This window comes from Psittacula echo (assembly GCF_963264785.1).
Source record: "Psittacula echo genome assembly, chromosome: 7".
Lineage (NCBI taxonomy): Eukaryota > Metazoa > Chordata > Aves > Psittaciformes > Psittacidae > Psittacula > Psittacula echo.
The window spans coordinates 28455460-28469127 of record NC_137740.1 but is presented as its reverse complement, the minus strand read 5'-3'; the positions used below and the strand labels follow the sequence as shown (position 1 = coordinate 28469127).

At 43.0% G+C, this 13668-nt stretch overlaps 1 protein-coding gene across 2 annotated transcripts in view; it reads right to left on the bottom strand.

Annotated features, from left to right (window-relative positions):
• Window positions 1-2631: 2631 nt before the first annotated feature.
• LRCH3 (leucine rich repeats and calponin homology domain containing 3) overlaps window positions 2632-13668 on the bottom strand; it is a 73187-nt gene continuing 62150 nt past the window's right edge. For both annotated transcript variants that reach the window (XM_080622751.1, XM_080622752.1), the window contains exons 18-19: window positions 11242-11319; window positions 2632-6062 (exon numbers count right to left, since the gene is read on the bottom strand). In XM_080622751.1, the coding sequence (XP_080478877.1) occupies window positions 5934-6062; window positions 11242-11319 (207 nt within the window). In that variant the 3' untranslated portion in view covers window positions 2632-5933. The remainder of the gene's footprint in view (window positions 6063-11241; window positions 11320-13668) is intronic.

Here is a 13668-nt window from a genome sequence, read left to right as displayed (position 1 = left end):
GCCCAGCATCTTGCCTGCATGGGATACTCTGCACTGAGAATGTCCTCTGCAGACCCCAAAGCTCTGGCCATGGCTGAGGCACTGGTGTTTGCTGCAGCGCAAAGTGAGGCAGGGAGGCCAAGTCACCCACACCTGGGCTCAAGGAGCACCCTCCAGGCTGTGAGTGCCAGCATCAGGCCAGCAGGGGAAAAACTGCTGACAGCTTGCAGTGTAAACACAAGGGCAGTCAACACACGCAGGTTTCCATTTCCCCAGTCCTGCAAAATGTCAGTGCACAGCATAGCTCCAAATGCCTTCCCACCAAGGGAAGGCACATCGAAAAAAGACAGCTGGATGCACTGCCTGCAGGAGCTGCCCTGGCCTCATCGGTGTGCAGCAAGATGAGGCAGCAGAGAGTGAGTGAAGCTGCTGGACAGCAGTGTGCTGCTTTTCTAACAAGAGGGGAGCCCCTTCTCCTGACACGATTGTCAGTCACATACAGGTCTGTGCACAAAGCAAAATTAGCCCTGTGGTTGAGCTGGCTGGTGTCTGACACTCCCTCAACAGGAGAGAGAGCTCAAACCACACAAAACCTGCTGTGCTCTTTGTGACCAGCTGATGCTGGCCCCATCCAAACGTCCTCATGTCCAAGCTGAACTGTGCCAAAAGATCTAAAGGTGGAGATGACTGAAATCATAAGCAGAGAGCCTTTGGCTCATGGCTGGCTGAACAGCAGAGAAGGGGCTGGTGCCCAAGTATCAGGCAGAATGGATCATCAAGGGAACACAGAAGTTTCAGATGCAGGTTCCCCTCCCAGCACTGGTACCAAAGCCATTTTGCTCACTTTCCATGGTCCCATGCAGTGTTAAGAGCAGGTGTCATAAGCCAGGACTGTGCTTGCACCCATATCCACACTACATATCCACACTCCTCACTGTACGAAGCACCTCAGAGCAACTGGGGGACTTGGGTTCCAAATCTTAACTCTCCTTTCTCATGCACTGCTGACTTACGTTTTCCGTATGTGGTGGGTGTTAAGAGGTGACCTGTTCAGGTGGAAGAAATGAAGTCTGATAATAAACTCTTCAGAGGGCTTGAGCGAAGGAAAAAGCAGGATAAGTGGAGGGGTGGCAGACCTTATATCAAACTCTAGGCACACATTAGCAATACAACCAAACAACTGAAATCTGAAATGGGGCATTTGCTGGGCTCTGACTGCTTTTCAGCAGAGAGCAAAACAGAATTCTGGTCGCAAAGAAAAAGCCAGCAGTAGAACGGGGTCTGTTATTCCACTAAGGTGGGGGGTGCTGAAATCTCAAGTCCAACACAAGTGTCCCAGCCATTGGTGGTAGTGCAATGGGAGTGAAGCCATTGAACTTGACCTTGCACCTCCCAGGGAAGGACAGCATGCTCCTCCATGGGGACTGTGGCCTGGCTGCCACCCATCCTGCTCCTCCCAGCCTCCTCCCGCCAGCAGCCCATCCCAGAAGTGCTGCTCCCCTTACAAGCCTTACCTTGCTTAGCAAAAACCGCAGTGGCGCTCCATTCCTTGGCTGTGCAGCGGGCAAGTAAACTGGCTGAGTGCATCTGGTGGTGGAAGCAGAGAGCAGTGTCCCCAAACCTGGCAGCGTTGAGGAACTCTGTCAGGGTTGGTACTCTGTGTTTTCTCCAGCTATGGAAAGAGGGGATCAAAGCACACATCCATATTTCTTGCAGGGAAAACCAGAAATCACAAGCCCTTTGGAGGAACTGGGTTCCTGGGAGGTAAATGGAGAAGAAAGGCTGGAGATCGGGAAGCTGGTTAGGAGGTGGCTTTGGAAAGAGTGGGAAGGATGAACACCTGGAGAGAACTGGGCAGCCCTCACAAAGAAAGCAGCTTGGTGAGCAGTGAAGAGGGGCACGCAGCGGGAAGTCTGTGGATGTCTGGCAATTTCTAGGCCTTTACTTATTTATTTTTCTAAATAATAAAAACTAGCTATGAGGAGGGAAGAAAAGAGGAGCAGACATTTTGGTTAGTAAAAACAAACCCTTCAAATGCTGCAGGGCATGAAGCTGGGTGCAAGTTTTACAGATTAGACCCGAGGTAGGATAAAACAAAGCAAGTGACAAGAGCCACAAGGAGCAGAAGCACCAGCAAAGTCCCCAAACCCAGAATGTACATTCTATTTTGAGGAGGAAGAGAAAACCCAGGGCATGGGGAGAGAGGAGCAAAGGATTCTGAACAAAATCACTGCTTCTCTGTGTCTGGGGAAGGTAAAATATCCCTAAGAAAAAGCTTCTGATGTGGCTGCAGAACATATGCAAAGACAGTGGAGTTGTCCTGTCCTAGTTAACTATGAAAATGAGGGGAACAAATAAGTCCATTAACTGGAACCTGTAAGGATGAGGAAGGGGAATAAACACCCGACACAGAGGATGTGACATTCATTGATGGAACAGAAAAACAGCAGGAAGAAATAACGTAACTCATGTAAGTTTGAAAACTTTATTTCAAATTACCCATGGTTTCCTTTTATATTACCGGTGTGCTAGAAGTTCACACTACTGGCAGAATACAGGCAATGTAAAATATACAATACTCAGACACATTTATGTGTAACAGACTTAGAAATTATGGAATGTATTTACAGACATACAGCATGGGATGGAGCTTTAAAATCCTTTACTCTATTAATTACACGTTTACACTGTTTTCAGAAATAACAAAATTAGATCACTTTGTAAAACATCACCATATCTATACAAAAGCATTTTTTAATGTCCAAATTCACCTTAGAAGTCCTCTGTTCCTAAAACATTTTTTCAAACATTTATAGGCATAAAGGGATAAAAATACCATTTGCCATCATGTCACAACCAAGAACAAGAGGCGTTCTTGGCGCTGTAAGAAGCTGTCTCCGATTCATTTTAAGCAGGCTGCTACGCTGGGGCTGTTACAAAAGCCTCCCCTTCAGCAGGGAAAGACCCAAACCCTGGGGGGGTCTTGCTGCCAGGGCTCCCATGTGCCTGCACTGCTCCGCCTTGAGCACGTAACCCTGCTGAGCATCAAACGCTGCTCAGCACCTGACATGGCTCAAGGAAAGACAACGGCGCAGGGGAGTCAGTGCGTAAACAATGACAAGCATGACACAGTCAGGTGGATTCCTCCTCCAACACAAATGCCCCAGAGAAAGACAATTGCCTCTTTGCTTTGTCACACAAAATAGGATTTTATACATGTTCTCTTTAAAATATTCTTTTCACGGGATACAACAAAAATTGCACATAAATACACCAAAAAATCTGCACCCATTTTGCAAACAAGAACTGAAGTTGGGATTGGTATAATACTTTAAATTAACTGTACAATGAAACTTCAGGTTTGGATTTTGTTCCTAAACATCTGGTCAAGATTTAGTGTTTGCCAGGATGAACACGCAGGATCATTAATGTCAAACTGATATGGTCACATACACTGAAACTGCCAGAGGGAACCAGGGCTTAGCACAAAGCAAGTGATGGTGGAGGTAGCCCCTACCCAGCCAGGCCACCACTGCTCCTCACCCAAATTCTGCTGCTGCACACACACTGCTCGGACAGAAGAGGAGCTGCATTCACCAGGCACGAGGGGAAATGGCCTTTTCTTGCTGTCCAGACTCAACCCACCACCCCATTAACTCCTGAAAACTAGGATTAATGAAACGCCAAACTTCCACCAACCTGAACACTGTTAGGTTTCACCTCCCCTAAGTGCTGGAAGCTGGACCAGAGCAAAGAGCACACCCACACCATTCCATGAAGGGAAGGGTTTTCTTAAAACAGGAGTGTTTAAAGAGCCCACAAAGGGTGTGCTACTAAAAGCAACTCAGCCCTGTAACAACACAAGTGACCTGATGCTGGAAACTGATGAAGCCCTCCTCTTTCAAATTCTGTGCAGTGACAAACACACACAGAACGTTTGTGGTCCCTACTGTTTGCTTGTGAGTGGCAGAACCTTCCACTCAACAAACCACAGCAGAGACTTCAGACACTTTGATGTAATCCTGTAAGAATTACCAGCACTCCTTGCAAGCGACATTAAGTTGAAATACAAAATCTAACTGAGGATGAAAGTGTCTGTGTGGGCTGCTCTTTTCCTACACATGGCATTTTCATTTCCTGCCAGGCCCAGGGCAGCGCATGTACCCAGTGTGAAAAGTTTCTCTTAAACTGCGCAGTTTGAAATACCCTTCAGGTGTTCTTCTCCACTCACAACGTGATCAACCATCTACAGATGCCAGTAAGGAGCAACTGGAATAATTACGCGAAATAAGGGATTCAACAGTCACCACAATGGACCTTGAAAGAAATATGCAAAGCAAAATGGAGTGGAAACAAAACTGCAAATAAAAGGGGGAAAATCCAGCTAAGCCCAGTCCTTAGCAGTGCTCCCATGGCAGGTTTACTCCACAAGAATGCCTATTAGCCAGCCTGCTCCCATTTCTTCTGTTATTATCCCTATGAAATCCTCCTGGTATATTCTGCTTCAAATATATTCCCAGATGGAATACCTCCAGTGCCTGAGGCTGGTTTCAGACCCCATGCACCACGTATTTATTAGTAGCATAACATTCTGGGATGCTTTAAATGGGCCAAAGCGAACCAAAGGAAATGCATGGGTGAGAACTAGATTTTGCAAGGTGGTTTTTTTTGGGGGGGAAGAAAATACTGTAGGTGATGTGGTTGTGAGCTTGGCCTCAGCACTAGGACCAGAGCACATGGAGCTAGTCTTTGTTTTGCCAGGATCATCTGTCCAGAAAAATGTGAAACCTGTTGGCTACCTCTCCCATTCCTGTATATTGAATTTCCATTTTCATATTAAGGAAAAAGGAAGGAAGTAATGGTAGCTCTGTAATACCAGTGAGGCTCTCTACATAAACTCTCAATGATAAAATACTTATTTAAAGCCCTGTCGAACCCACAAAGAGAAGCTACATTTTGTAACAGACACTGTTTCGACAACACACAGCCCAGTGTGGAAATTCAGTAACTGTGTTCTTAAAATGATGAATTTCTCAGTGGCTGGGAGACTCACCAGTGCTGGCATGGCTGCAGGGGATGCTCCGGCCCCTAATAAACCATTTGTTGCCAAGGATTATCACAGCAGGCTGTGATTCTTTGCACTGCAGTGAAAACAGAGACACGGCTGCTAATGACATCTAGTCATCATTCACTACTTGACCAGAAGGGCAGGTGAGAGGACAGATGTGATCTCCCTCCGCTGGTGTTGGGAAAATCGTCAGATAAAGACATGTTAAAAACCCAAACAGAAAGTGAACCCAGCAAGAATGCTGATGTGATTAACAGAATTTGAACAGTTCTGATTTAGTATCTTTTACCAAGGTGTTTTCCTGCAGAGAAAACACGCAGTATTTCTCCCCCTTGAGAAAAAAAAATAATCATTTTTTTTTTTTCTTCAAATTTTAAGCGATGAGGACATGCCAAAGCAAGCTACAGCAGCAGGAGGTTCGACCCTGTCACCAAACACTGCAGGTAAGATTGTGTGTTGCAATTTTTTAATATATATAATAGAAATAGCTGTTCTTTGGAGGCAGAGAAATTCTCCTTCTTTGAACCCTGTGAGGAAGGAAAGAAATTTCCCCATGTGCCCACTGCAGCAACATCCTTTTTTAACAATGAATTCCCCTAGGAATCTCTTTCCAAGCTACACCCATGTCAGCAAGGAATTCCCTACCCTCCTCCCAATGAACTCTGTTTTCTTTAAATAAGGGGCAAAATACTGATAATAAAAATGTTACTGGAAACTGTTGTGATCTCCAAAAAAAATGGAGAAATGAAGTAAAACATTCCTGTCAGGAATCATGGAAACTCGTTTCCTTAAAACAGAGCTCTGTGTGTTTGGATGCACTGCACGGGCAGTAAAGTCTTCACGTCCTTCTGCTTAGCCAAGGTAACCCCAAAGGTCCTGGAGGTCTTTACACAGCAGACAAGTGGTGAAGTTGCTGCTGCTTTGGGGGTGCCAGCTCCAGGAGCGCCTGGACAGTCACAGCTACCTGTGTCAAACCCTTCTCTTCTAAAATATGTAGAGGCAAACATAATTGCTCCTGAATGGGGAACAAAACAAAGACAAAAACAAAATGGATGAAAAACACTCAACTGAAAAGAAAAAAAAAATTAAGCAAAAGGTGACTGAAATATGAAATGTCATGGACAGCGAGCACACACACACACAGGTACGACACGAAACTGCTGCTTGTGGCTAAAGAACCATGAACTTGACTCTCAAAGAAGGTGGCCTCAGGCTAATCCTTGTGTTCATTTATTAGAAAACTGTACAAATGAGAACCTGAAGAGGACTGTGGGAGGCGTGGGGAACAGCAGATTGCTCTATCTCTGCCCACACTGAAATGGCAGCAGCTTATGAAACCAAGAGAAAATGAACTTCAGGAGGGAGAAAGCTTTCCCTCAGTGTGAAGAACCCACCACCACAAGGAGCAGGAAAGGAACCATGGCCTCCTTTCCAGAACAACACTGCCTTTTTGAGGGAGTCCTCCTGTTTAGCTATCAAACGTGAGGAGAGACATGCTTTAAAGCAGAGAATAAACCACTACCACTTATCGACCTCCCAGAAGTACACCTGCCTAGCAGGTTACCTCCAAAATCATCCTGAGGAATAAGAGTAACACGCAAAATGCCAGAGAGGTTTAAAAGTGTTTATTAATAATTGTGCTGTTCTCAGCCTAAGATGTATTTAAAGTCTCATCCTACATAAGTCCTTGGCACATCCTGGCCATCCTCACTCCACAACAGTCAGGATACATGTCCTGTATTTGTAGAAAATAACCAAAGTGTGTCCTTCTTACAGAACTACATTTCACGTGTTATTTCCCCAGCAACCTGCCTTCCTTCACTTTTTGACCCTTTACTGATTTTGGATGTTAAAGAAATCCTTCAGCATAAACAGCAGCAGCCAGAACTCCTCCCACAAAGCTCAGGGTGGAGAGAGAACAAACGAAACCAGGCTGAAATTCTCACAGTAAACCATATGACCAGGCTGAAATATGTTTTTCTTCCAGCAAATTTGTGTTATTTTGAAAAGAGTGTGCTTTTTGTGAAAATACCTCTAAACTTGAGCAAACATGCCTTTTTTTATTCTATATGCAAGCAGATAAGAGGAAAAGCTTTGGAATGACTCCATACCACAGTCAGTCATGACAAGCAAAATTTAAAAACTGGAAGGCACTGTTAGTGTAAAACCCTTTGCAGCTTTTATCACAGTGTTCATTAGAAGAAGTTAAAGGACATAGGAACTGAGTTCATTTTAGTTCATACCAGTAAGCAGTGCAAAAATAGCTCATTTAAAAATAAAACAATCTCCCCCTGCCAGAGGTCCCCTCTTTGCTCACAAATGCTTTGCTTGGACAGAACGCTTTGTGTGATTTGGAAAGAGGGCATCGACTCCTCTACTTGCTTCTTTGTTAAATACTCACTCTGTGTTACAAGGGCTTGCGAGATCCATGTACACTTAACACATTCTTACTGGTAGCAACTGCAAGTGCAACTGAACTCCTGTGTATCTTAAACTGTGCTTCAGAGCTGTTGCCAGGTTAACGTCGGAATGCTAACACCACTTACGCTGAGCTTACAAGCCATTTACTGTCTTTTCAGATCTAACAGAAATATATTGAAAACACATTTGCCATTAAGCCATTTTATTTAACACTTACCTGGTCACTGATCTCTGAACAGAGTTCCCTGAATCAATCTACACTCTGAGGAGACATGGTCTTTTACACATCACATGGGGAGTGCCCTGAAGTTCTGAGGTGTCCCTGAGACATTAAAGCATTAAAGCACCAGGATGCTTTTCCTGGGGAGGGAAAAGCTTTGAAGCTTTATGGAAGACTACCTGAGTTTTGTATAACAGTGAAGAGTCATTGTGCAACTGCGACCTGCATTTCTGCAACTGTATGATACAAAGGTTTCTGAAAATTACAGGATAGGAGGAAGATGCATGGAACAAGCATGGGTTGGGCTGCTCACAATCAAGTGGAAACTCAAGAAGTTTTTATTAAGTTTTATCCAGAGCACAGTAAAATGCTATGGCATTCTGTGGCATCCAACAGAATTTCAAGGGATTTTTCCTTCTGTGACAGAAAAAAATTTATTTCAAAGTTGTTAAAGAGTGCAATTTCTCTGAAAATTTCCTCCTTGATCTGTTACAAAGCTCAAGTAGCTCAGGATTCACTGACAGTTATTGTGCAAATCCTGACTCAGAGTAATACACAGTCTACAAATACAAGAAAGCAAATGCTCTCAGAAGCAGCATAAGGGTAAGGAAAAAGAAAAATCAGCTACAAAGTCCTGTGGATAAAACTTACCAGACCATGTCTCCTAAGACTGTGAGATCTCATCAAGAACATTGATGTCGGGGAAAAAAAAAAACAACTTTGCCTTCTTTAACATTTTTCATCAGATAAATTCTCAAGCAATTTACCAGGGTGGGTGCAATTCCCATTATACAGGTGGGAAAACTGAGGCACAAACCAACAACACAGTTTTCCCAGTACTACGTCACCTGTCGGCAGACTATAGCATGCACCCACACGTCCTAACCTCTGTGCCTCACTCTAGCTCCCAGACAGCACTTCCTCCCTTGTCACCTGCTAAATATGACACGGCAAATACAAATGTGGATTATGACACAGACGGTCGTGTGGGTGCACCAATGTGTTCACACATTATACTTGTCACCTCTGTCCCATCAGTGGGAAGTAAAGCACTTCATACACACAGTCTTGACAAAAAACAAAATCCTTTCCCAAGCACTGGAGTGACAGAGGGAGGAAGCGGCGACACCATCCTTCAGCTAGAGAAAAAAGACCCAGCGATAGAACATACAGAGCGTTAGCATTAGAGTACAGTAAAACACCACAAAGCCCCAGAGCTGAATGGAAAGGGAAACAAGACTGGATTCTTCTGAATCTGTCCCCAGGGAAAGAAGAGTCTCAACTGTTCTTTTAACGCTGAGGTTTAGCTGAAGAATGTCAGAAGGGGAACAAAGATTGTCCTGTCCAGAGTGTGTGAGCAAGAAGGGAAAACAGACAGAAAAAAAAAGGTCAGTCAGTTAGCCATAGCAACATCCACAAAGCAGTCAGTTATCAGACATCTCAGATACAGCCTACATAGTGGAGAAGCATATCACAGCTGGTTAATTCGCACAAAGGAATCCACAAGACTCCATTGCAAAGAACAGACCTAACGCAAATATTTAGTGTTCGCTGAGGTGCCTGTCACCTGTGTACAGCTTAAACATGTAACGATTCCTTGTTGTTAAAAACAGCAGTTTACACATGCCTTAGTGAAAACCATTTTTCTCCAGGGGAGGTTTCTAAGACACTGCTGGCACTGAGCACTCACCAACACTAAATTTCCATATGTATCTTAGTAAACGAAAACAGTAGGACAAGGGTAGCCTGCAGAAATCTATTACTAATTAGGGTTTAAGTGTTCTGCAACTATTCCCAATGTGTATCTTTTCCCTCCCTTTTACCCAGGCAATAAGTGTAAATCAGTGAAATCTAGATGCACAGATCAATCTGTTCAACTGTCGGACTCTTTTGATGCAAGGGCTTTAACTAGCAAAGTTCTATAGAGAGCTGCTCCACTGCAGAGCCTGTAATTACCATTTTCTAAAAGTAGTCTTCCTCTTAGTGTTTCTACATAGATCCATATTTCAGAAAGCCTTTTATTTTTGTAATTAGATGTTAAATGAAAGGAAATACCTGCAGGCATCTTTTCAAAAAAACATGCTAGGCTGTCAGGCCATTCTTGCATACAGATATCTTACATTCACATCTCAGCAGATATGTAATGTAGACATGTGAGAGCAACTTCAGAGTTCAGGTGGGGCTATTTCAGTAAGCTTCCTCAGAGACACTCTCCTTGAACTCTTCCACATTAAAGCAAGAAATATGAGAAAACCAGGAGGGTCCTGGACCGTAGGTGCAGCAGATGTAGCAGGCTGTGTCTATAAGGGCCTTTTTCTTGACTGGCTTGTTTGTTTGTTTTTAAATGTGGGTCATTTCAGCGATCTGCTCCGTATTGCAACCTCATAAAAATCGCATCTGCATGTTTGAGGGAGCTGTAATTACGGAAGCTGGGATGGAATTGAACAGTTTTGCCCCAGACAAATTTATATTGTGTAGTTCTGCTTGGAGTAAAAGTCTGAAGTTTCCTAGGGTACCAAAACAGTGCAGGATCTCAAAGTACTAATGATCACTTACAACTCCCTACCACGTTCCAAAGCAGCTCACCACTGAGTCATGTGGAATTCCCAGGCATTTGATAAATATGATATCCTAAAAGCCCAATGGTTCAAATGCCTGCAAGTGACTATCTAAACACACCAAAAAATACTGCATGACTGACTTGAGAACAGTGGTTTTAGAAGTAACTGGGAAATGAGCCACTGGGTCTACTTTTCCCTTTCACAATACAAAAGAAAGAAAACAGCACCTACAATAGAAACACTAATGCTTAGCAATATAAGAACAAAATTAATTAATGCACTAGAAGAAAAATTAAGAAAAGCATGATGTATCAAAGTTATTTGTGCCGACATAGCTGATAAGACAAAGTGGAAAGGACAGTATAGCATAAAACAGGATAAATGGAGTCAGATGGACTATTTTATGTTCCCATCTCCTAGAACTTCCAAGTTTCAGAAGGTGACAAGGAGTATCTGAAGATGGATTTCTACCACTGGTATATAACGAAAGAATTAGGATCTATGCAAAGATAGCTACCATCAGAGAAAGGCCAGGAATACCGTGACTTGTTGGTGAGACAGTAAAAGTATTTGTGTAAGAGAATTATTCTGAAGGAATGTGAAAAGCTTTGGGAAAAATAAAATATACAAAACATCACCAAAATTTTATCCCACCTTTAAGCTGTCAAATATCTAATCTTGAGAAGATGTAAGTGTAGTTATAGAAACACCTTGCAGTTCTAAAGGCAGACTTGAACTGCATCAGCTATTATGAATTTGAGGGACAGCAGTAAGTGAATAAGACCTCTGATATACTAAATCTGACATCATTGAGCTCTGGAAGATAATGCAAGCTAAGTCCTGATCTATACCACAAGACATAGCTTATACCTGAACCTTCTAAGCTTTTAGTAATTTTGTTTTCATCCAATCTTTCAAAGAAAGTTTTATTTTCCGAAGCATCATACAAAACTGCACCTGAAACATTATATTAGGATAGCAGAAATACGTACCTGAGGCACTCCAATCCTCCTGCAAGCTTCCAAGAAATTCTCCACATTTCGTCTGCATTTTGCCATTGTAAGTTTAGGCTGCAAAGAAGGAGGCAGCACAGTGTTCGTCATTGGCAGGATTTAAAAAGATCTTAATTTTTTATTTAAATAAAACTCCTAATAAATCTCTTTGCCAAAAACTTCCTGCACTGACCTAAGCTTGTCAAAATCAAAGCAGGCTCTGTTTAAGTTTGCTTTTCTTTAGAATTTCAAAGCCATTTTATGAAAAGCTAATTTATGAATTTTGGATGTTTTTTAAAAAAGACAATTTTAAGCTGTGCACTATTTAGAAACAAGGCGTTATGAAACTGGCCAACACCCTTAGTGACCACAGGATAGCAATTTTAAAAATATACTTTGAATGAAACACATGCATGGCTTCCATGCTGTGACTTCAGAGCAATTTCATGATATGAAGCAATCTGGAGTCTGTTCTGAATAACTACAATACAAAAACATATAAATACCACACCGTGTTTCAAATAACAAAGACATTTTTAAAAAAAAGGAAGGCTGTTAGATGTAACCAGAACATAACGGGAGAAAAGTGGAACTAAAGCTTGCTGCTTCTAAGCCTCTTGTTAGACGTGTTTGATGTAGCTGTTTGAACTGCACTCACCAGCATTTTTTCAAGCAAGCTTTTTTCTACAGTTAGCTTTCACACCTCTACACATACAGACCATGGCACAGCCTCTGTCTCGTTTCTATTTGTGAAGTTTATTCTTTTCTGGTCAAAGAGACACAAGCTTCCTGCTCCTTTGAACAAGCTACCCACAGTCTACATAGCAGCAGGCAGCAGCCTGTGTGGGTTCAATCCTTTTCCACAAATGGCAGGGATTCTGCTCTATCCCCTCAATGTGCCATATTTCTCCATCAAGAAAGCAGGTTAAAGGCTAGTGCTGACTTCCTTCACCCCAAAAGACGAAGGGAATACAAAGATTACGTTGTAACTGAGTAATGACATGATGCTTCTTCGGCTTCTGGAGCCACGCAGCTAACGGCTGCTTCTTCTTTGGGATTAGTATGACAAAGCCATGATTTAATTCCTAACACAGAATATTCAACAGCACATAAAACCAGGCCATTGAAGAGATACTCTCAATGACGTAAGTCTTCTGAATAGCGGCTGTATGCCTTTTCTCTTAATGATTCCACAATCTGCCTAAAATGTTGGCATGTCCAGTTCAATTGTTCTCAAAGTAATGAAGACATCTGCTTGTTCACATTAAGTCCAAGAGAGAGGAACCACAATGATACAGTAGGCAGCCTTGTAAGTGCCAGTTCAAATTCCAGCCAACACAATGACAGACTCCAAAATAAGAAAAAGCAAACACAACATGCATGTTTCAACCTCTTCGCACAGAAACAATCTCTACAGGTGCAGAACAAGCAGCCTGCCTGTTCCTAATACTTTTAAGTAGCTGACCCTAAGTATTTTCACTGAACTTTCCAACTTCCACAAATACAGAGTAGGTAAATCATAGAATCATAGAATAGTTAGGGTTGGAAAGGACCTTAAGATCATCTAGTTCCAACCCCCCTGCCATGGGCAGGGACACCTCACACTAAACCCAAGGCTCTGTCCAACCTGGCCTTGAACACCGCCAAGGATGGAGCATTCACAACTTCCCTGGGCAACCCATTCCCAGTGCCTCACCACCCTTACAGTAAAGAACTTCTTTCTTATATCCAATCTAAACTTCCCCTGTTTAAGTTTTAACCCATTACCCCTTGTCCTATCACTACAGTCTCTAACGAAAAGTCCCTCCCCAGCACCCTTATAAGCCCCCTTCAAATACTGCTACTATTTTCCAGTTCTCGACCTTTCTCTAATTCTGTGCTTTCCCTACGTGATACACAGTGACCTGCATCCAGAAGTCTGTTATCATCACTGCTTTCCCAAAGCACTGCAGATAGGCAGGGTCAGAGAAACAACTTCAGACACTTCCAAACTTCTCTGTTTGCAGTGCGTCTGCATTTCCTTCCTTGCTCTCAACAGGAAAAAAGGTTCTATCTGGGGACTATTATCATAGAATCATAGAATAGTTAGGGTTGGAAAGGACCTTGAGATCATCTAGTTCCAACCCCCCTGCCATGGGCAGGGACACCCCACACTAAACCATGTCACCCAAGGCCTCATCCAACCTGGCCTTATGACTGGATTTGTTTTGTTCCAGGAGATGCTGTTCTCCTAGTATCTTGAGTGTGCTCTGCTGAAATTCCTAAGCAGAGGAATTTGTAGTGCTGTGAAGTGGACACAGGAATAAACTTGGTTTCTCTGCCTGTTTTTACTGTCTTATGTACTGGGATCCTAAATGTGGTAGAGAATGTTCTATTTCCCTACTATCTGCTTTTCTTAACTTCTCAGACCTTTTGATCTTTTGAAAT